Source organism: Globicephala melas, chromosome 15, assembly GCF_963455315.2.
Source record: "Globicephala melas chromosome 15, mGloMel1.2, whole genome shotgun sequence".
In the NCBI taxonomy this organism is placed as follows: Eukaryota; Metazoa; Chordata; class Mammalia; order Artiodactyla; family Delphinidae; genus Globicephala; species Globicephala melas.
Window position 1 is genome coordinate 14,905,514 of NC_083328.1, and position 23,795 is coordinate 14,929,308.

The following is a 23,795-nucleotide window of genomic DNA, read 5'->3' on the forward strand; positions in this document are numbered from 1 at the left end:
GAAACGTCCGGCTCCTGGACACAATCAGTAAGTTGGGCCCCTTCTCCAGGAGACAGTGGTGCCCCTCCGTGGAGGTCAGGGTCCTTTCCTGCCCGGGGGAGAGGTGTCTGCCACAGGGAGGGGGGAGGGGATGGACGCAGTCCCGAGTTTGGCTGTGTTTGGCATGTGGCCAGGGAGTGCCACGGGTGCCACGGGGGACTCTCCTCATCTCTGTGTGGCTGCTCACAGCTCCCCAGGTGGTCGGCCTGCACTGGAAGCACAGCGGAAGCCTAGGTTGTCTGAGGCTGAATCTGGAGTATTGCCCATTCTGCCACCAGAGAAGGGGAGAGAGAATGGACATTTGTTGAGAAAGGGACCCAGGGCCTTACCCAACTCTCCTGCTCCAGCTCCCAGGGCCTGCTGTGGTCTGGGGCGCCTGGGGACTGGTGGGGGGGGCATACACAGTCTGGTGTGTGAGGGTAGGGCCTGAGGGTGTGCCATTCCTGGGGGAAGGGGGTAAGAAGGGACCTTGGGTGGAGGAAGTGAGGGTGGTCCTGAGAGACTGAACTGGAAGGAAGGAAAGGCCACAAGTAATAACTTCGACTGTCAGTAGTTTAGAATAACTCAGCCAAAAAAAGCCTGTCGGCAAGAAGTGAGACTATCATAGCACCAATCGGTACCTCACACTTTCCAGAGAAGTTTCACACGTATTCCTTCATTTGCCATTTCCCTTACTGCTTTGGAAGGTGTGTTTTGTTCACCATCTCACAGACCCAGAGTCAGACACTAGAAAGATTTAAATGTCTTGCCCAAGGCCAACCACTGCTTTAGTGGCACAACAGAATCAGTGGCAAACCCAGTTTCCTGGTCCCCAGGCCAATACTTTCTCCACTACTTTGTCCTAAAGAAAAAGGTGAGGAAAATCCAGGGGCTCAGTGTATCAAAGAAACGCCTGCAAACCTGACACCCTGAGGCCACAGGAACAGTGGCTTCTCGACAGTCCTTCCGGAACCCAGGAGCAGGAGGAGTTGCAGGGAGATTAACCAAAATAAATCCACAGATGAACAAGGTGGAGGGTCCTAGAAGGGGACTCGGGAGCCGGGGACTCCACCATTCAGGTGCCACCACTAGCCATCTGTGTGAAATGAGCAGGCTCCAGGACCTCCCTGAGCCTAGTTTTTCTTGATTGTAAGACAAAACGGTTGTAGAAAATGACTTTTCATGTGCACACTCGTTGGAAGAGTCAATGTTTCCATGACCCCTGGCCATGACCTATCGATGTGGCCATTCCACTTCCCTCTCTCTGCAAGCCTAGCTCGGAGGACAAGAGGGGAAACCACATAATTAAGATGCTGGACACAGAGTCTGCCTTGGGGCTGACAGCTGGCAGGAAAAGGCACCAGCAGTCCCGGGCTCTTGGCTTTCTATGGCAAGTGTGGCTTGCTTTCTCTTCTGTACCCACAGCCCCCAGTGGAGGGGGAGGCACGGCAGCGGCGGCCATGCCAGATCTGGTGCCACCTGTGCTCTGGGAGACCAGGACCCAGACCCTCAGCCCCCAGCTACCGAGCCCCTCACCTGGTGGTGACCCGGGCCCGGTGATTGGCAGAGCCATCGGCCGTGTCGATCCAGGACGCCCCCCGGAGGACACGCATGTCCTGGTCGGCAGGCTGGTATGGTGACGCTGTCCACTCCCACACGTTGCCCACGAGGTCAAAGAGCCCTGAAGCACAGCGGCGGGTCTGGCCCAGGCTGGGGAGCGCCACCCGATGGCCCTGGGGAGCTAATGCTTCCCTGTGCTGCTTCTCTCCACCTCACTTTTCAGGCAGGACCATCCCACCAGCCGAGCTGTGAACGCTGACATGACAGCAACCCGACGAGCAATCTTACCGTAGTTGTTCTGTGGGGGGAAAGCGTTCACCGGGGAGACTCCGTGGAAGCCATCCTCAGCCTTGTCGCCCTTGGGGAACTTTCCCTGAGGGAGGGAGAAATTTAGCCTCAAAGATTTACCATCCCGTCCCAAGGCAGCTGCTCCCACCTGCCCAGAGGAGCTTAAACCAAGGCCATCTTGCGGTATCCTCTGCGGTAGGGAAAGGGCACGGGCAGTGACCCTAGGTTCCCACCCTGAGCTCCCTAACTAGCTGCCTCGTGTCCTCTACTATGATCTCCTGGCTGGATTAGGAAATGTGTCGTTTCCCCTGTGTCCACACCAGCCTGCCCCACTCCCACTTTCTCGACTTCCTCCCCATGTGCCTTGAGAAGAAAGGCTCTGCCTCCCCTCCTCCATGACCGGCACCCGTCTCCTCAGGAACGAGACGCTCATCCTGTGCTCCCCTGTACCATCACTTTCCCTTCTATCACCAGCAGGCTTAACTCTCCCTCATCTGCTCTGACCCTGCCTTCCTCACCTCCTGCTTTTTACCGCCAACATTCTGGAAAAGTAACCTGTATTTGCTGACGCATTTTGTTCAACTTGTTCTTTCTGTTTCTCATTGAAATTGGAGTTCAGCTGCCCCTGCTCTATGGGGGCTGATCTTATGAAAGGGAAGATGAAGGGGCTACAATTTACTCATCGCCAACTATGTGCTAGGGCTGCTACATCTATGTTTTTAATCCTGACCAGGTTGTGAGGCAAGTATTTTCTCCCTTTAAAAAGCTAGCCACTGGGACTTCCCTGGCGGTGTAGTGGTTAAGAATCCACCTGCCAATGCAGGGGACACGGGTTTGAGCCCTGATCCGGGAAGATCTCACATGCTACGGTGCAGCTAAGCCTGTGTGCCACAACTACTGAGTCTGCACTCTAGAGCCCACAAGCCACAACTACTGAGCCCATGTGCCACAACTACTGAAGCCTGCACTCCTAGAGCCCATGCACCACAACAAGAGAAGCCACTGCAATGAGGAGCCCGCGCACCGCAACGATGACCCAATGCAGCCAAAAAAAAGCTAGCAACTGAGACTCAAAACAGTTAATTTAACAAAGATCCCATGGTGAATAAGTCAGATAAGACTTTTTGCAAAGCTCTGATCCCAAGATCATCTAAAAGGTCAGTCTACCCCTGAGGCCCTTTTCAAGGCTTCACCCTAAAATGCTGGTGCTGGGCTCCCCTCATGCTGCAGAGTCCCCTTGGGGGATGTCATTCCTGCCTACAGTGTACGCTGTTGACTCCAAACCAGTTGCTCTGACCCAGACCTCTGTCCTAAGCTCCAAACTCATACTTTCAACCTCTTACTGAGCATATCCATGACCCAAAGGCAGCTTAAGCTAGGCTGATCCTAAACTGACCAAGTTCTATCCCTCTGACCCCCAACACGCATATTATCTATTCTGGATAATGGTCACACCAGCACCCTCTTGCCCAAGCTTGGATTCATGCTTGAGTCCTTCTCTCTTCCACTCCTCCATGTTTGGCGAAGTACCAAACCCTGTCTCTCCTCTCAGGCAGGCGTCTCCCACCTGGCTTCCTCTCGATTTCACTTCCACTTCATGCAAGTGTTCACATCCCTGGGCCATGGCTGCAGCCTCGGATTCAGAGACCTCCTGCAGCTCTACTTCATTTGATCCCACACAAATTTTCAACAATCAGCATCCCTCAAATCAAAATGATGTTGTCGCTCCCCTGTTTCAAGACCTCTGTCGGCTCCCCACTGCCTGGAGGGTAAAATCTAAAACCACATCTTGGCACCCCTGGTCCTTCATAATCTGCCTCCAATCCACTGCCTACTTCATCTCCTATACCTCCTGTTTCCCTGTGTGCTAGCCTCTCCGAGTCTGGCATGTCTCTGAACACACAGCACCCTTTCCTTATCCACTGCTGACATGCATGTTGTTTCCTCCACTTTTCTCATGGCAAACTCCGGTTCAGTCAGCTCAAATGGCATGTTCACTGTGAAGTCACGCCCTGCTCTTGCAGCACAAGAGAGCACACTCCCAGCACACCCCCCAGCACACGCTGCACATCTTCACTATATAGCCCCACCACGTTGTCTTCTGCTTTACCCCTTTACCAGCTTTCAGTTCCATTACAACACGAAGGCCTCTGAGTCCCACAGCCTAACACAGTGTCTAGCCCACAGCAGGTCTCAATCAACACTCTGAGAAGGGACAGGAGTGAGGAACGTGTGTCTTACCTGCCACAGGTTGGTGCGGTTTGGCTGGAACTCGTTTCCCCAGGGGTAAACCTGACCTGCCAGGAGGGCAAGGAGACAGCGGAGGAGGGAGAGGTGAGGAGTTGGGGAAGAAGGGAAAGGTAGAAAGAGCGAGGCAACCGAAAGGAAGTGATGAGAACAGAAGAATAAGATTACTTACTTTTACTTCCCACGCCCCTCCCTTCCACTCACAGTATTGCACTCGGAGGCCCTGGCTTCTGATTTGCTCCACGACAGGACAATTCTAGGTGTGGTTCTGACCAATGTCATTCTGCAAACTATTTGTTACCAGCTCACGCTGGGATAAGTACAGAAATTGAGAGTAAGCATGGAGAAACTTGTTCTTTAGACTAAGACTGGATAAATGAACAAGCAACCTCATTTATCACATTAATAACTTTGACTATTGGAATAGCCAGTGTTCATTCAAAGACTGTGTAGAGGTGTTGAATATGGGAAATTGCTATTTCACTCTAACTTTCTGTTTAGCTAGGATTGCAAACTAACAAAGTTATAAACAAATAGCAATGTTATATTAATCCCTATACAGCTATGGAAAAGGTATACAGTATAGGTAATCCTTTTCTTTTTCCCTATGCTATGTTGTTCTGATTATACTTATTGAAATGGAACTTGTCTGTAGACTCTCCAATAATTAAAAAAATATGTCTGTTTTTTTCATTTCATTTTCCAGTTACTAATTTTTACGCTATTTTATGGAAGTATTGGTCTGAGATGGATTAGAAATAACACCAACAACTGGTCCATCACTACACAGTGTAAGAAGCACTGCTCGGGGCTTCCCTGGTGGTGCAGTGGTTAAGAATCCGCCTGCCAATGCAGGGGACATGGGTTCGAGCCCTGGTCCGGGAAGATCCCACATGCCACGGAGCAACTAAGCCCGTGCGCCACAAAGACTGAGCCTTTACTCTAGAGCCTGTGAGCCAGAACTACTGAGCCCGTGTGCTGCAACTACCAAAGCCCGTGCGCCTGGAGCCCATGCTCCGCAACAAGAGAAGCCACCGTAATGAGAAACCCACGCACCGCAACGAAGAGTAGCCCCCACTCACTGCAACTAGAGAAAACCTGTGCACAGCAACAAAGACCCAATGCAGCCAAAAATAAATAAATAAAATAAAATTTAAAAAAGAAGCACTGCTCTAGGGAGCACAAACCTATCCCACCCTTTAAAGCCCCCCATGCAAGGTAGGATGGGGAGAAAGAATAAAGGGAAATCGCTTGGCATCTCTATACCCTTCAAGCCCCCTCGGGCAGCAAACTCCCACTCTTCTTCAATGGGCAGCCGTTTCCCCCGCCAAGCACAGTAGGCACGGGCATCATTCCAGCTCACGTGTACCACTGGGAGCTCCAGTTTCTCTCGGATGCCAGAGCCAGGACCTGCAGGCTGATAGCCAGGATGAAGTGAGACAAGCTTCTGGGAGCTCGTGGAAGTCTGAGGAAGGCTAGGCTTAGGGTGCCTGAGTTCAACTTTTACCACAGATGGAGCAAGGAAGTGGGAAGAGAGAGCCTGGTGAGTGAGGAGAGGTCCAGAGTCAGAAAGAAGGACTAAACATGAGACGAAAGGGAGAAATGGGATGGGCCAGGGGTAAAAGGATTAGGGCAGAGAAAACAGGGTGGCTTGGCTGCTTCCCTAAAATTTCTCTGTCATCCTTTTAAACTCAGTATTTCTAGATGGGCAAGGGTCTAGGGAAGCCAGGCCTCCCAAGAGTCAACAGGGGGAGAAAACAAAGTAGAGGAACCAACCCTTACCTGCCTCCAGAATGCCCTTTCCACTGGAAGCCACCAGAGGAGAGACTGCAAAAAGGAAGGAACATGACTAAAAAGATGCTCTGACCCAGCGAGGGCACCTTCCTGACTGACACCCAGTAGGCAAAGCAGAGACTTCAGGCTGAGACTCAGGTGGTCCAAGTGAGGCTGTGTCCAAAATCTCACCACCCGTATTGGAGGGAGGCTTCTCAAGAGGTTCTCTTGCTGGTCCAGGGAGTATACTGAACGCTGTGTATGTCTGCATCTTTACAGAGTCTCTCTATACAGAAACCAGCACAGGGTGAACTTCCTGGGAGTGTGTGTTCATCTGACTCTTCCAGCGTGGGTCTCTCTTGCTTCCTCCCTGCCTCTGGTTCTCAGGTTTGATTCTCTACTGTGGCCCAGGGGACCCCAGATCCCACAGGATTCTCTGTCTAGGTCCCACTCCCATCCCCTCAGCTGCAAACCTAGGTTCTCTTACCTGCATTTTCTGGGTTGCTTTGTTTCTAAGCTCATCAGAGACAAGGTCCTCGAAGACAAAGCTCCACCCAAACACCTCAGCCTCTGTCTGGTACTTTTTCTCCCTGACAAACTCCCTGAAAAGAGATGTTTCATACGGTTTAGTTAATAGGGTTCTGTGCTCCACCCTCACCCTCTCCTGTTCCAGAAAACCTCATACACCCTTATCCTATTAGTCACACATCACAGAATTTTCATGAACTACAAGGAATTCACCTGAGAGCCTGAGCAGATTTTCTTTTAAAATCTGTTGCTGTGTGTGCAGTTCACAAACAGGAGAATTCACTCTTTTTGGTGTATAGTTTTGTGAGTTGTGACAAAGCACGTAGTCACTATCACAATCAAGATACAGAGCAGCAGTTCCATCAACCACCCCCCAAAATTCCCCTGTGCCTCTGCAACCACGGATCTGTTGTTTGTCTCTATAGTTTGGCCTTTCCCAGAATATACATTCACATAAATTGAATAATACAGTAGTATGTAGTGGGGGGCGGTCTGGCTTCTTTCACTTAGCATACTGCTTCCAAGATTCATCCCTGTTCCTTTTTTTTTTTTTTTTTTTGCAGTTTGTTGCCTTTCATTGCTGAGTAGTATTTCATTGGATGTATAGGCCATATTTTGTTTATCCATTCACCAGTTGCAGGTCATCTGGGTTACCTCCAGTTTTTGGAGATAATAAAGCTGCTGAGAAGATTCAAGGGTGGGAATGGGTCTCTCTTCGGAAAGGTCTTCGTCACATACCTAATGTCACAACAATCACAGGAGGGAGGCAGAACAGGGGTTATTATCTCCCTCTAACAGATGAGGGAGATTGAGTCAAACAAAAATGACTTGCCGAGATTTTAGAATGGATTTTCATATAGTTGGGTATGGCTGAGCAAATTTCAGCAAGCAGATTTCCAGGGTAAGATGGATTGTTTTCACTGGGCTAAGTGTACTCCATCTGTGCTAGACCTCTGATATGAGAAGACATCGTTCACCCATCAAAGGGACATTGAGAATGGAGGAGGAGATGAGATTTGGTAGCAACAGCTATTTACCAACCTCTGCCACCTGAACGGTTTGAGACTCTTTTACCAGAGAGGCGAAGACAGATTATGGGTTCTAAGCAAAGTTTACGGGCTTCCTGGAGGTGACATTATATTTCCATAATATAAAAGGTCAATTTAAAATATGAAAGAATGCATCTAGGGCTTCCCTGGTGGCACAGTGGTTAAGAATCCGCCTGCCAATGCAGGGAACACGGGTTCGAGCCCTGCTCCGGGAAGATCCCACATGCTGCGGAGCAACTAAGGCCGTGTGCCACAACTACTGAGCCTGCGCTCTAAAGCCCGCAAGCCACAACTACTGAAGCCCGCGTGCCTAGAGCCTGTGCTCCGCAACAAGAAAAGCCACCGCAATGAGAAGCCTACGCAATGAAGAGTAGCTCCCGCTGGCCACAACTAGAGAAAGTCTACACGCAGCAACGAAGACCCAACACAGTCAAAAATAAATAAATAAAATTAAATTAAAAAAAAAAGAATGCATCTACCTAGCTAGCTATTTCTGGTTGTCATGATGCGGTGCAAGCCTCATCAGAAGTGATTTCTCCTTTGATTTTAATAACTTTCCTGTTTAAAAATATTTTTTTAAAGCATATGTAACATCATATTATAGAAAAACAAGGAAACAGAGGTAGGTAAAAAGAAAAAAACTAAAATCATCCATTATCATACCAACTAAGATATACCTGTCCATATTCTCTCCCCCTTCACCCCACAGCCAAGGATTTTTAAATAGCTTTCAGAAGGTGCTTCCTGTAATCATTTTCCTTTGGAAGTTACAAAAACATGAGCAGAATCCGTCACCTAATGCCACGTTGCATCTTCCAGGTCTTTCTTAATGCATATACATTCTATACATATAGTTTTAAAAAATGGGATCATACCCTATTTAGTATTTTGTAACCTACTTTCTTCACTTAACACTTCAGAACTATCTCTTTTTGACAACAGGATTTTTAAGGGCTGCTAAGTAGTCTGTTATATTGATACAATAGGTTTAAGTAAGTGATAAGTTGTTAACATTTGTTTACAAGATGACATTGTAAATGTATTAGCGTTGTATCAATAGCTAAACGTTTTTTAGCTAAATGTTTTTGGGCAACTTTTAATTCTTCAAGACAAATCCCTAGAGGTGGAAGCAATGAGTCAAAAGGCCTGAGGAGTATACTGACAATCCTTATGCTTATTTCAGCCTGTGTCTCCTGAATCAAATTTTCCCCAAAACTTTTTATCCTGAAAAGTTTTAAGTCCACAAATGTAACATTAAAGTCATTTCTCACATTTGCTTTATTGTCTTCCCATCCCCTCCTCTTCCTTTCCCTCTCCTCCCTATATACTCCCTCCTCTACCATTTGAAGGTAGTTATAGGTATGTCCTGGATCATTTTCTACTTTAACCTGCCCAAAACATCACCTTGGGGACACTGACGCAGCTCAACATGGCTTCTTAGATTAAGCTGGAACCAAAATGTTTGATTCTGGAAAAAATGCCATTTCCCTAAGTAAATGTAAAGGGAATTTAAGGGACTCTCAGCTACTATGACCCTTCTCCCAATTCCTTCTCCCCTGTTGCAGAGGTTTCTGTTGAGTGTCTGACTTCTGCTCATATTTCTCAGTGCTATGCCCAGTGCGCTGGACAATCCACTGGCTCAAGAGTCTGAGGATCTCAGTTCCAGGCCCAGCTCTGCCACTAATATCTGGACTTCAGATATATATATATATATATATATATATTTTTTTTTTAATTTTGGCTGCGTTGGGTCTTCGTTGCTGCACGCGGGCTTTCTCTAGTTGCGATGAGCAGGGGCTACTCTTCGTTGTGGTGCACGGGCTTCTCATTGCAGTGGCTTCTCTTTGTTGCGGAGCATGGGCTCTCGGTGTGAGGGCTTAAGTAGTTGTGGCTCGTGGGCTCTAGAGCACAGGCTCAGAAGTTGTGACGCACGGGCTTAGTTGCTCTGCGGCATGTGGGATCTTCCCAGACCAGGGATCGAACCCGTGTCCCCTGCATTGGCAGGCAGATTCTTAACCACTGTGCCACTAGGGAAGTCCCTGGACTTCAGATTCTTCATCTTAAAAACGTAGATAACACTTATCTCACTGTACCATTGCAAAGATGATATGTGGTAGTGAACAAGCTAATCTCCTTTTAAATATTATGAAGATTAGAATAGCCTTTACTTCTCCTGGAAGAACACTGGATGTACCTGAAGTCTTTGTTGGTGACAGGAAATATGTCGATGGCAAAGGGTTTTACCATCACCTCCCGGACAGGTCCTTCACCATCTCTGCCATCTGGTGAATTCGTTCCCATCTGGAATCTCCCACCTGGTAGCTGGACCATGTTGGTCATCTGCCCATTCCCTGCAGAGAAAAAAAGAGTTTAATATATATAAAAGAAGTGGCAATATTTGGATCATATGTAAAACTCATAATGCTATAATGAAAAAAACAATGGAAGCTTAAAAAATTTGGCTTTAGGACTTCCCTGGTGGCAAAGTGGTTAAGAATCTGCCTGCCATTGCAGGGAACATGGGTTCGAGCCCTGGTCTGGGAAGATCCCACATGCCGCAGAGCAACTAAGCCTGTGTGCCACAACTACTGAGCCTGCGCTCTAGAGCCCGCAAGCCACAACTACTGAACCCTTGTGCCACAACTACTGAAGCCCACACGCCTAGAGCCCGTGCTCCCCAACAAGAGAAGCCACCGCAATGAGAAGCCCACACACCACAATGAAGAGTAGCCCGCGCTTGCTGCAACTACAGAAAGACCGCGTGCAGCAACGAAGACCCAACGCAGCCAAAATTAAATAAATAAATTTATTTTTTAAAAAAATTTTGGCTTTAAATTCTTGTTCTGTCACTTAATTTGCTGGGTGACCTTGGGCAAATTACTTAGTCTGGATTTCAATTTCTTCATCTACAAAATGGGGATAATATCTAACTCAAATGCATGGCTGTATTAAAATAATGTGTGAAATGTTTAGCACATGGTAGGTTTTCTTTCTTTTTTTAAAAAATTAATTTTGTTTGCCCCGGGTCTTAGTTGCGGCATGCAAACTCTTAGTTGTGGCATACATGTGGGATCTAGTTCCCTTACCAAGGATCAAACCCAGGCCCCCTGAATTGGGAGCACAGTCTTTTTTTTTTTTTTAAATTTTATTTATTTATTATTTTTGGCTGCGTTGGGTCTTCGTTGCTGTGCACGGGTTTTCTCTAGTTGCGGTCAGCGGGGGTTACTCTTTGTTGTGGTGCGCAGGCTTCTTATTGCGGTGGCTTCTCTTGTTGCAGAGCACGGGCCCTAGGTGCATGGGCTTCAGTAGTTGCAGCACACAGGCTCAGTAGTTGTGGCTCACAGGCTCCAGAGCGCAGGCTCAGTAGTTATGGCACATGGGCTTAGTTGCTCCGTGGCATGTGGGATCTTCCCAGACCAGGGCTCGAACCTGTGTTTCCTGCATTGGCAGGCGGATTCTTAACCACTGCGCCACCAGGGAAGTCATCAGGAGCCCAGAGTCTTAACCACTGGACCACCAGGTAAGTCCCAGTAGGTTTTCAACAAATGTTTAGTTCCTTTCCTTACCTCTCTATTCTTCTGCACGACAACCTTTTGTCCCAGCGAGATAAATCTAGACACTATACTCTGAAACACATCTATCAACTTTCTACCCATACTACTGCGCATGTTTCTCTGACTCTTCCTTTTCACTCGTTTGAACTCTTATCAATTCGTAATGATTTTCACCATTATATCATATGCTCCAGAAAGAAAAGAACTACATCTGTTGCCAGTGTATCCCTGGCACCTAGCACAAGTGCACAATAATTATCATCAAATGACTGAATGAACTGCTTTACACTTCCTGTTTGGATACCTCCAAAAATCATAGAATTAAAAGGATCTTTATTTCAACCCCCTCATATGACAGGGGAAAACCAAAACCCAAAAGGGAAATGACTTAAAGAGCTATTTTACAGGAGAAACCCGGGTCTCCTTACTTCCAGGTCAGTGCTATTTTCAAAAGGTCACACTTCTCTGGCTTGACATACTATTTTGTTATGTTTCTACCTAACAGTGTCTAAGTACTATAATTTCTCTAAAGGCAGAGTCCTCATCTTTTCATGTTCCCCAGTATCCCATCTTTGCCCCTTTTCTCATTCTCATTCTGACACACTCACACATGATTTCGTCCACTTTAAGGGGGATGAGCGTTGGAATAAAGAAAGCAGGAAATTCTCAGATTAAAAGGGAGTTAAGAAACAACACACAGAGACTTCCCTAGTGGCGCAATGGTTAAGAATCTGCCTGCCAATGCAGCGCGACAGGTTCGATCCCTGATCTAGGAAGATCTCACATGCCGCATAGTAACTAAGCATGTGCGCCACAACTACTAAACCTGTGCTCTACAGTCCTTGAGCCACAGCCAGTAAGCCTGCGTGCCACAACTACTGAAGGCCATGAGCCTAGAGCCCGTGCTCCACAACAAGAGAAGCCACCGCAATGAAAAGCCGGGACACACGCTCGCGGCAACTAAAGCCCACGCGCAGCAATGAAGACCCAACACAGCCAAAACAAAACAAAACACACACACACACACTAACAATATATTAATTTTATTCAGACACTAATTCAACTAGTAAACTATAATTTTAAACCATTTACAGTAGGTGAACTTGAACACTAACTGGATGTTTAATGGTGTTAAGGAGTACGGTTAATGTTTTAGGTGGGAAAGTGAGTGATACTTTTTTTTCCCGTGACTTCTTGTCTTTTTGGCTATTCAAGTTAAATATTGAGGAATAAAATTGTATCGTGCCTCGATTCACTCCAAAATGAATTTCCCAGGGGAAGGAGAAAGTGGGAAGGGTCCCAAAGAAGCAAGGTTAAAGCCATAAATTGGCAACCGTTTAAACTAGGCAACGGGTACGTGGTGGACGGGAGAGGATCGTTTTATTCTTTTTTTATGCTCAAAAGATTCCAGAGTAAGTTAAAACTATAGAAGAAGTGAGATACACCTCGCCAAGTTGGCCGCCTCTGGGAGGCACCTCCGGCCGCTGCAAGATAGCGCAGGACGCTGGCAGACCGGCCATCGTCTCTTTCCCCGCAGGGGCCGAGCGCCCCACCCTTTTTCTCCTGCCTCCACGGACGAAAGGCGCCAGGGGCAGTTGGGCAGGCCAGCACACTGACCTAGTTCGAGCCACGGGCCGGAGAGGAGGGACAGCAGAGTCAGCAGCGGCGACAGCGAGGTGCCCATGCCGAGAGCACGACCCCTGGAGCCCCACGAGGAGACGCGCCACCGTGCGGGTCCTCCGCGCACGCGCTCCGCGCGCATCACGTCGGCGGCCGTGCCCTGCGCGCGCGTGCGCACTACTCCTCTACGCGGCCCCACCTAGAAATTAGTCCTGGGGCCGAAGCTCCAGTGTTGCCGGGCCAGGTAATTAAGTCAATTTTCTCGGCGTTGGGGTCGAGAGACCCTGCCATTCCAGAAGCCCCTTCTTTAGCTTGTGAACATTTGGACGGACTGATTTCCTTCCCTTTTGTGCCCTGGAGTACCACCGCAAGATCACAGAAAAGGCTTCAACTTCCAATTTATTGTACGCTCACTGTAGGCAACTGCGAAGTCCTAACGCAAAGCTTAGCAACACAACATCCCTTTCAAGGTCTTCAAATATACCTACTGTATTTTGTAGCAACATGTAGAACAGTAATTTGGGTGAGAAAAATAGGACACTAGAGGGTTTGGGAGGGATATCAGCCTAAGCAAGGTTCCGATGTGCAAAAATACCGTCTTGCCTGAAAATCTCTTACCTCACCTGGTCCTCAGTCACTACGCCTTCAGCCATGTATTTAACCTCTGCCTTTCCTATTTTGCCACTTTAGACTTGCAGCTCTTTCAACTCCCTTGACTCTATTTCCATCTTTCTACTCACTACAACGTAACATTTCTGGGAAGCAGTTTAGCAAAGCTACTTCAAAAGCATGAAAAGTCCAATTTATCCAATAGTGTTTATTACTCAAAAGCAGCTGTCCCCAACGTTTTTGGCACCAGGACTGGTTTCGCAGAAGAGTTTTTCGAGGGGGGCGGGGATGGTTCAGGAAGTCATGCAAGCGATGGGGAGCAGCAAATGAAGCTTTGCTTGCTTGCTCCCTGCTCACCTGTTGTGCGGCCTGGTTCCTAACAGGCCGCTGAACAGTACTGGTCCTCTGCCCAGGGGCTGGGGGTACCCCTGCTCAAAAGGATTTATACTAAGGAAGCAGGAATGCTTTCAAAACCTTAAGTTACTTAAGTCTTACTTATAACTAGCATAAAAATTGAAAACTTAAATGCTTAATGACGGGGAACTATTGGAGATAAATTAAAATACATTCATTAGAAGATTAAACCATTAAAATGTTTTTCAAGGAATATTTAATACGATAGATAATATATGCTTATGTAACATGTATTTTTATATCACTGAAGCTAAAGCAAAACATCCTGTTTATTGGTAAGTATGGCCTGTATGTGTACACTACAGTGCAATTTAAAAAATATTGTAATTATAATTTCAGAACTTCAGAATCTGAACAGATGCCAGTGTTCTCTCCTTTTTTTATATGGGAAAAGAAAATCCTTTGAAAATCATTTGAAGCTTGGACCAAACTTCCATAGCTATATTCTTAGGATCACTCTGTAGAATCTTCATGATTCAGATGATACAAGGGAAGCTTCAATTCAACCTTTTAGAGAAGACATTCCAGCTCTCATGATCTCATCAACCAGGAGAATGTTGGTGGCAATCACAGTGCTGAAAAGGGGGGAAAAAAATCAGACTACTCAGGTTTGAGGTATGAACTCTAATTCAACTCACAATTCAACTCAATCTCCAACTAAATTGCACAAATTATATCCAGTCAGGTTTCCCCTTTGCTTTCCATACACAGAAGGCTCACTTAGTTGCTGCCTTTGACTGATTACCTTTTCTTATGGAAAGAAAATTAAACATACCAATTTTAAAGAGTATGAATATTCCCCAAATGTTATAATTTTGGCTTTCCCAAACTTACCAGGAATGAAGAAGCTGTTTCTTTACACAATAGTTATCCCATACGCCTACTTCTGCTGCTACCATTGGCTCACCTGAAAAGTAACCCAGTATTCTTAAAATCATATAGAGCAGGTCATATGATCAGAATACTGTCTGAAAGAACTAATAAGAGTATTTTGTGCTGCTTCACTCATCAATGGTCACTCATTTCCTCCAGTATTATCTATGAGAACCCAAAGTTCCTCAATTTAGCCCAATGTTGTACTCCAGACCATGACTCCTGTGCACAGCAGCTTTGATGAGCAACTGACCTCTACTTAGAATGCTTCCAGTGATAGGAATGCTCTATTTGGTTATCAAATTTTTGAACATCTGTTTTTCTGGAGACGTTCCTATTTATCCATATTAAAGTACAGCACCTGAACTATAATCTGGCAAAACAGGCTTATCATTACCCTCATTCCAGAAATCTTTTAAATTAATTGGGAGACTGGGACTGACATATACACACTACTATATATATATATAAAATAGATAGTAACCTACTGTATAGCACAGGGAACTCTACGCAATACTCTGTAATGACCTACATGGGAACAGAATCTAAGAGTGGATATATGTATATGTATAACTGATTCACTTTGCCATACAGCCGAAACTAACACAACATTGTAAATCAACTATACTACAATAAAAGTTAATTTAAAAAAAAGAAACCTTTTATATTAACTTGAATGTGAATGATGCTGTTCACAATAGGTCTTACACATACTGCACAGATGTATCTCAGTTATCTCTCTTCCACTTTGTACTTGTATAATTTGGATTACACTGGCCTAAGATCAGGGTTTCACTCATTTTATTAGATTTGGTTCCCTCTTCCTGCATTTTTTGCTATCCTCAGCCTTTTTTCACCCATGAGTATGATCATGAAATGTATCATTTTAATCAAAGTCCCTGATAAAAAACAGTAAAGCAAGCTCAACATGAAACCCTTCAACATTAACCCAAACCACCTACCACAACTCAGCAATATCAACAAATCTGTACTCTTCTAAATTATTCAAATGTCTCCTCAATTCCCTTTATTTCTGTATCTAGTCATTACATTTTTGTGTCATACTTTAGAACCCAGAGATCCCGGATAGCACTGGTGTCAAAGAGCAAAAGCAACTCCAAGATTCTTCTCTCTCCCATTTTTTTTTGTCCTTCCTGGTCTTACCTCACCTATAGTATCTAGTTCACCCCCTACAAATAGTCACATCCTCCTTACCTGTGTTCAAGTCTACACCCACAAGTTGACCTGATTCTGAATGCTCTGCTTTAACTTTAACTAGTGTTTCCTGAAGGTCAAAACCAGAGTTCTGAGCAAGAACCTAAAGGAAACAAATTTATTTAAAAGACAGGACCTAATAACAGATAGTCAAGTCTGTAACAAATGAACAGTATTTCCAATTAATAGTTAACAAAACAAAACAAAAAACCAAACCTTTAATAAGTGAAAACAGACCGGTATTTATGTTCACTTTAGAGAATGACTAGATATACATTACCAACCAACTCACTAATCCACCCCAAGCCCGGCAATACACTGGTCATAAACTGTACCCTCAAGTAAGCATACAATAGAAAAATCACAGTATTAACCTTAGTTTAAAACAAAAACAAAAAGCAAGTTTGTACCCCCGCACTGCAAACCCTCTTAAAACAGCTATCTCTTGCCATCTCAAGTTTGTACCCGCACACTGCAAACCCTCTTAAAACAGCTATCTCTTGCCATCTGAAACATGAGATATTCAAGCCTCCCCTCCAGAGGAACCAATACGTTCAGATAATAAGAAATACCTGTTCTAGTGTTAGGGTGAAAACTGATGAACCCTTTTTATTCAAAATCCACATTATGAAAAAACCCACATTAGCAAAAAGTTTTCATCAGATGAATCATTTTGGTGTAGTTTAGAAAACAGTTAAAGCAGTCACACCTTGGGAATAATGAGCAATGCATCAGCAAATGCTTGAACTCCAAGTTGGGCCCTGCCCTTTACACTGGGCTTGTATTTAATCAGGGCTTCTGCCATTGCCACTTCCACTGCACCAGCACCTGGAACTACACAGCCTGTTGGGTGGGAGGAAGAGAGAAATGCTAAGCTACAAAGAAAATAAAACTGTATGGGCAATTGTAAGAAAATATATAAATTAAAACACACAGGAAATCCATTAATTTGAGAATTCAGTATAACCACAGCAATTTTAGTATTACATTTGAAAGCAATACAGGCAACATTATCAAACAGCAGAATGATTTAACTAGCACATGGAAAATCCTGAAAGCTCTTAGTATTAGTTCATTTATTTGTACCTTCTTTTAACAACAGCATGCCATGAAAAAACTTAGCATACCATCATAGCCATTTTAAAGGTAAAACTTTACTTTTGCATGGTGTCTGGCTGTGTAAACTACTGATAAAAAGAACACAGTATTCAGCCATGCCTTTTAGACTAGCAAAAGAATATAATTTAAATACAGTGACGATCTTACCATCATCAATAGCATTTTTAACAGCCCTCAAGCCATCTCTTATTGCATCTTTGATTTGAGTAAGTGTGTGCTTATTTGGTCCTTTGATCAATAATGTGACGGATCGAGGATTGTTACAGTTCTCAATAAAGGTGAACTTCTCTTCTCCCTGTGTGAAGAGACAGTATTTTCAAAAACCAGGATACGGTTGTGCAAAGAATGACCAAATGAGAGGGCCTTATGAAGGAATAAGTAGCATATTAATAGGGCACAGCACTGATCACATTAAAGCAAATAACTTCTTTTAAAAAGTCACATAAAAGAAATGTGATTTTCCCATCAATGGCTTATTACTACATATAAATCATCAAAATGTATATTAACAAAGCAAAAATATCATCCGAAGTTTGAATGAATTTTTAACTACTGAAGAATTCATGAGTCAAAAAGTAGTATTATTTTGTAAAGAAAATACACTTACCAATGTATATTCATAGACAAGTCCTGCATGTCCCAAACAATCAGGATTTAGGTCTTCAAGAGAATTTAGGGCTACCCCACCACAAGCAAGAGTCAGCCTGAAATATTCAAGTGTTTTAAGGGAGATGCAGAAGGGATTTTATTAGTTATGTTTAGAGATTAATATTTTTAGAAAGCAATCTTTATCAGAATTACATGCGAAAATTATATTCTAAAATATATTTTAGCTTAATCCTTTCCATTCACCACCAACTAGCTGAAAACTGGTCTTTTCTCCTAACTCTCCATTTAAGCCACTCTTAAGTCAGCAAATACTCCTCTGATATGAAATCTAAAGGTGCACAGAGCTCTTCATCATGGTGAGCTCTTTGGAAGAAAGTATTCCTCTGAAACCCTTGATGCTGTCTCTTGACATGGAAAAATATGTACGGTATAGGTCATCATTTAAAAATAAAACAAGTATATCAACAATCATAGCAGCACTATTCACAACAGCCAAGGCAGAAACCCAAATAAATGTCCACTGACAGATAAAGGAATAAACGAAACTAAATGTGGTATATACCCATACAGTGGAATATTATCTTTAAAAAGAAATGTGATCCTGGAAAACACAGGTAATGTGATAAATTTTATATTATGTATATTTATCGCAATAAAAAATAAGAAAAATCACAAAAATAAGAGGAAAAAAAGGAATAATTTAAGTTAACTTGCAAAATAAGTTAAATTCACATCACAGATAATCTGTATCCGTACCTTTCCATATTTCTCCTTTTAGCTCTGCGCAGAGCTACTATGCCTTCTTTTGCAAGAGCATCTAAGGAAAAGGGGTCAATTCCCTGTTAACAACAACAAAAAATGTTTCAATATTTTACCTTTAAAATAAAAAGATACACACTAGTTTATGAAACAAAATTTCTCACCTTTTGATTAATAACAACAAATCCTTTATCTGAATCACCACAGACTTTCTTTTTCAGGTCTATTATTTTTTTAACTCTGTCTTCAATGAATTTTCTTTCAGCTTTCACTAGTTTCTCTCTCTCCTCTGCACTCTTGTAAAAAAAGCCAGAATTCACTTCTCTAAAAAAAGGAAGTTACAGAAAGGGGAGGAAATATTTAGCAAATAGTCACCGAGCTCCAATTCTACCCCTGGTACGTTTTCAGAGACTATTTCCTGTAATTTTCCGAAACCCCATCGAGGCATTATTGTCCGTACAGCCGGGAAACTGATTCTCACAAAAAAGTGACTTACCCCAAATATCAACCTCTTCCACCTCTCTTCCATTTTTAAGGAGATATATATAAACTCACGTTTTTTCATATTCTAATGACACGTTGCATGTGAGGATGTACACATCTTCTACTCTCTTTTTCATATCAGGATGCCGTGCCCCATGGTCCAAAACAAGACCTCTGATCAAGCTGTTACAACACATAAAAATTATATTCTTATTGATTTCCAGATGGGGTGTAACATATGCTAACAAAACTAAAACAATGAATTGAGACTGTATTGATAATTTTCACACAATCAGCTTTATTTCTTGAGCTATTTGAACAGGACTTTTGGGTAATACGTAGCAAGGTTCAATTGTGAAAAAGCAGAATTCCAGAACATGACAAAAACAAGCCATTCAAATGAAAGTAACAACCCCGTCTTGTGCAGAAGATTCTGCAGAGAAATAGTCACAAGTTTGGTAGGCTATTAAACTGTGATCACCTCATTTAAAAAACGCTTCCAAACTAGGTCTTTTAAATAATTTTCTTTAAAATTCCCTGAAGTCTCCCATATGCTTTGTTCAATAAATGCCAAATGACTGATGTAGTTGACTATCCAGAATCATTCTATGTAAAAATACATACCATTAACTTCATTTCAAGAGGAAACAGATACTACTGAGTAAATGAAATACTCATCTAGGCAATATACGTTAATTCAAAGACAAAAAAAAAAAACAGGCAAAATATATGTATTGTATAAACTCCTTCGAGTTTGTAAACACTCTTTATTTCATAGCATTCTACCACCTACCTTGTATCGGTTTCAGATTTATGTTTCATCTCCATGATCTCAACCATGAAGAGGTCAATAGGTTCATCTTGTTTTTTAATGGCTAAAATGGAGTCCACTACAGCCTGCAACAGAGTATAACCATTCAATGAATTTGACTAGCAGAAGTTGAGACACTTATGTTGTTTGTTTAATCTTCAGAAAAGTTTAAAGCAGACAGCTTCTCGTCTTTAAAAATGTCTGTACTGATCTAAGTCTTTTTTTTTTTTTTTTTTTTTTGCGGTACGTGGGCCTCTCACTGTTGTGGCCTCTCCCGTTGCGAAGCCCAGGCTCCGGACGGGCAGGCTCAGCGGCCATGGCTCACGGGCCCAGCCGCTCCGCGGCATGTGGGATCTTCCCGGACTGGGGCACGAACCTGTGTCCCCTGCATCGGCAGGCGGACTCTCAACCACTGCGCCACCAGGGAAGCCCCCCAAGTCTTTTTTTTACACACTAATAGAATGCATTATTTGTAAAGGGCTGAAGTCATCTACATTTCTGAAACCTCAATGTGTAATTACCTAAAGAATCACTGACATCTCTACTACTAGTGGCTTTTTAATAAGGAAATCTCCATTTTAGAAACCTCTTTTACTGAAAGCTCTGATTATACCTTCATAACCTGGCCAGGTATGTTATTACGATTTTCTCACTTTACTTATTTTTTCTATTTTTAGGGCCACAGATCAGGTTATCACTGCCACAAAAATGAACCTACTTACTCCACACAGGATGGTACTGTGAAGACTTCAGATGGCACTCTATAACTGGAATTAGTAAGAATACTGATGTTTCCAGTTGCCAGGGGTTTTCAGTATAGATGTAATGTACCAGACACATATCAAATTTAACACATACCTCTGTTAAGACATCAGCAAGTTCAGCATGAACTTTAGTACGTAGAGATGTTCTGGCCACATCTATAAGTGTTTCTCTGTCCATCTCTTTGCTTACTTTGACTTGTTCCAAAAACTGAAGTGCCTTTTCCTTTGCAGCTTCAAATCCTTCCGTAATTATTCTGGGATGAAGACCCTATAATAAACACACAATTACAAAACCGCCACTAACAACAGAGACCTTCAGTTAGATGCAACTATAGCTCACGATAAAGCAAATTTATGAAGGGATATTCTGGATCATTCATACCCTTAAACACAATTAATATAATGTGCTGACTTTCTGAATACATTTAAAAGGATAAATAGTCCTTTCAATGCAGAGGAAAAGAACAGACATTGCTCTAGCACAGAGTCAAACCCAAGGGAACTATAAAGCACACTTGGGTGTTCACTGTGCAAACCACAAGGGATAACACCCAAAACTCAATACTGTGTCATAACAACTGGCAGTCAATAGGACCATTATATCTTTCCTATAGGTGATATGAAATTAATTCACACCATTTACTAATAAAATAAACAGGGAGACTAAGAGTCTGCTTTCTCTCTCTTCCCAGGAATTCTTCCTAACATCAGATTAGTACTCACTGAGGTTTGCTTTAACCTTGGAACTACTGAGGGCTAAAAAAGTTGTAGTATTCTTATTTAAATTCAAGGTTTTTGTTAGCTTTTTCCTTAAAAATATGCCTAATCCTGAATATTCCATTTCTACATCACAATTATTAATCTGTTATAGGCATATAAAAACTGTATATGCAATGCAACTTGATAAAAAACACATTTCAGGCCAAGGAAGATTCTTCAACTCATCCAGGATCATAGTAAGTTTGTGTCAGAGTAGGATACAGACCCTTGTTCCCATATTTAACCCCATGCTCTTTACATTCTATTATATGGCCTCAGTTACCACTAGCACATCAGTTTTTATAAGTAAAAGTAAGATTATTTCCTATACACAATAAAATATCACAGAAACACGAGAATCATGTATACTTCAGAAATGTAGAGATCCGCCTGCTTCAGGAGCTCTCCAATAATTAGGACATTGGAAGTGGTACCATCACCAGTTATGTCATCCTGGGCTGTTGCTACTTTGGCTATTAAGGAGGCTGTTGGGTGTTGAATTTGCTGCAGGTAGAGAAAGAAAAAAATTCGTGGAACAACTTAAAAATGAAAACAGCCCAAATATACCTTAAAATGTGTGAAAGGCTAATCTATCTGCACAAAATGCCCAAGTGTACAGCTACATATTACTCTGATTAAAAACTCATCATTAGCTATCAGTTTATGATGACAGAAACACCTTCCTATATAAATTTGTTTCCTTCTTAGATTATCTCCACTTTACTAATGAGGAAATGTGAGACCCAGTTAAGGTTAACTCAAGGGGATAGAACTAACAAGAACAATACTTTCAAATCCATGTTCCATGCATGCCTCTTTATGACAATTTTAAGATTCTTGTGAGAATAAACCAAGTGCCTTTCAAATGAAAGCCTGGCTGCCCAGTTTACTTGGCACTGAACAAATAATTAAAATTTAAAAAGAAAAGAAAAGAAAAACTTAGCCTCTTTAGCAAAGATCATCAGTGGATGCTAAGTAACTCTGGAAAGGTTTTGGAAAAACAGAATATTCATTGTTTGTCACCCACAGATTCTTAATTACAAAGGCTCCAACATGGCTCCTGCACTGCTTTTGTCTTCTTATACTCCTTTAATCCTGTACAGTTGTCCAGTCTTTTATGTCTTTGGGGACACTCACAGTTTTAAGAATCTAAGCAGACTATCATTCAATTAGGGAAAATTTAAAAGTCATGTAGAGACGGCTTTTCTGACATCAAGTTTAAACTAACTATGGCTCCTACTGTTCTCTGCTAGCACAGGCCACCACTTAAGCCACGGAACAAAAACTACACCTTCTAGGTTAGCTATTCCTTACTGAAGATATTTACAAACACCTGGAATGTTGAAGGCATGATATGCTATTATCAAAACTCTAAATTTTACTCTAAACTCAAAACATAGGCAAGTCATTTCCTTTTCTAGGATTTGAACTGTTAGGTTTTGGAAACTTAGGGATGAGTAAAATGACTGCTCTTCTCAGTTAACCTCAGATTCTTAATCACTGGGACTTTAAAAATGGTAGTTTTATTTCTCCTCCAGTTGGTGGTGGAGAAGTGTGATATAACAAAAGAAATGCTGTTTGAAAAAGTATAACCATCCTGTCACATTTTGCTTCCCTGATTATGTCAATTGCTCTCAGTTTTTATTAGAATTTTAGTAATTAAAACCCTTTAACGAAGGCTTTAAATGGCAAGGGCAGGGGATTCAAAAGGAAGTTTATTAGATTCCAGGGCTCTCACTGTATCCTACTGTCAACAACAGTACTGATTACATTTTTTCTACTTCTTCTGTTGTCTGGAAAACTACCTGTTGAGAAGAATGAATATGATTTTCTCCTACTTTGTAAAACAGTAAAAGTCTTCCTACAAATCAAATGTACTACGGAAAACCAAGACATTTTGGACCTAGTCTAGCAGCCTCTCACCATTTCATGAAGCAGCACATTTCCATCTTTAGTGAGCTTGATGTCTCCAGCACCAGAAACAAGCCTGTTCAATGGGCAGAAATGAATCACAGTGTGACTTTTTCAATAGAGACTAAATTAAGAGGCCCATAAAAATCGGGCTTTACCCAGATCCTCAGGAGCTGAGGCCAAGGGTTGGTTCTCTAATTCCGGTAACAGGAATGGTGCAATGCCCACCCCTCCCGTCTGGGAAACAGTCCTCAGGGTCTCTTAGGTCCCAAGCGCGCGGGGCGGCGAGGGCCGCGCAGCGCACGCGGGCAGCTTTGTTCTCGGCGGAGGCGGCATCGACCACCAAAGGAAACGGCCAGGGCAAGAAATAGGACCGACCCGGGACAATGCGGGGAAGAAAGGCCGCCGCGGCGAGCGCAGAGGCCCGGAGGCGGCGGGCTCTAGGCCTCAGTCCCCGGCGCAGGCCCGCGACAGCGCGAGGTGCGCGATGCCAGCCCAGCCCTCCCCGCCAGCCCCGCCTTACATCTTCATGGTGCCCTTAGGCCCCAAGTTGGTCCTCAGCACGTCCTGCAGCCCCCGGGCCGCGCTGATGTTGACCGCCAACGCCGCCTGGGCTCGGGCCACCTCAGCCTTGGGATTCAGGGTCTTCACGGCCGCCATAGCTGACCCAGCAGAAGAAAATGAGGGAACCCGGTATCCGGAGAGCTCAGAGCCGGTTCAGCGTGGCTGTGAAGCGCTATCCGGGTCTTCTGGAAAAGTCGGGCGCGCCGGGCCCGCCTCCAGCGTGCCCGCGCGCCGCCGCCATTGGGCCTTGGGTCGGCCGGTGCCACTC

General features: G+C 43.7%; 2 protein-coding genes and 2 non-coding genes across 6 annotated transcripts; all 4 read right to left on the minus strand.

Moving 5' to 3' along the window:
* Window positions 1–84: 84 nt before the first annotated feature.
* SUMF2 (sulfatase modifying factor 2) lies at window positions 85–13,708 on the minus strand. Of its 3 annotated transcripts, none has more exons than XM_030871881.3 (9): window positions 12,635–13,708; window positions 9,658–9,814; window positions 6,374–6,488; window positions 5,896–5,940; window positions 5,380–5,530; window positions 4,108–4,163; window positions 1,867–1,951; window positions 1,555–1,699; window positions 85–307 (listed from the first exon to the last, which is right to left on the minus strand). In XM_030871881.3, exons 1-9 carry the CDS (start codon window positions 12,777–12,779, stop codon window positions 223–225), a joined length of 984 nt encoding a protein of 327 aa, XP_030727741.2. In that variant the 5' UTR covers window positions 12,780–13,708; the 3' UTR covers window positions 85–222. The 3 variants fall into 3 exon arrangements, with proteins under 3 accessions (XP_030727741.2, XP_060141195.1, XP_060141196.1); XM_060285212.2 differs by having other exon boundaries at window positions 5,380–5,653; XM_060285213.2 differs by lacking the exon at window positions 1,555–1,699 and having other exon boundaries at window positions 132–307; window positions 5,380–5,653.
* A 203-nt stretch (window positions 13,709–13,911) lies between these two features.
* On the minus strand, window positions 13,912–23,726 carry CCT6A (chaperonin containing TCP1 subunit 6A). Its single transcript, XM_030871876.3, has 14 exons — window positions 23,487–23,726; window positions 22,976–23,039; window positions 21,422–21,556; window positions 20,388–20,561; window positions 19,512–19,615; window positions 18,791–18,901; window positions 18,400–18,559; window positions 18,233–18,315; window positions 17,475–17,571; window positions 17,015–17,162; window positions 16,458–16,591; window positions 15,749–15,851; window positions 14,495–14,567; window positions 13,912–14,235 (listed from the first exon to the last, which is right to left on the minus strand). Exons 1-14 carry the CDS (start codon window positions 23,621–23,623, stop codon window positions 14,163–14,165), a joined length of 1,596 nt encoding a protein of 531 aa, XP_030727736.1. The 5' UTR covers window positions 23,624–23,726; the 3' UTR covers window positions 13,912–14,162.
* Window positions 16,827–16,966, minus strand: LOC115861390 (small nucleolar RNA SNORA15). Its single transcript, XR_004042774.1, has one exon. It is a non-coding gene; the product is annotated as a small nucleolar RNA SNORA15 (small nucleolar RNA).
* Window positions 20,694–20,827, minus strand: LOC115861392 (small nucleolar RNA SNORA22). The gene has a single exon (XR_004042776.1). It is a non-coding gene; the product is annotated as a small nucleolar RNA SNORA22 (small nucleolar RNA).
* Window positions 23,727–23,795: the final 69 nt, after the last annotated feature.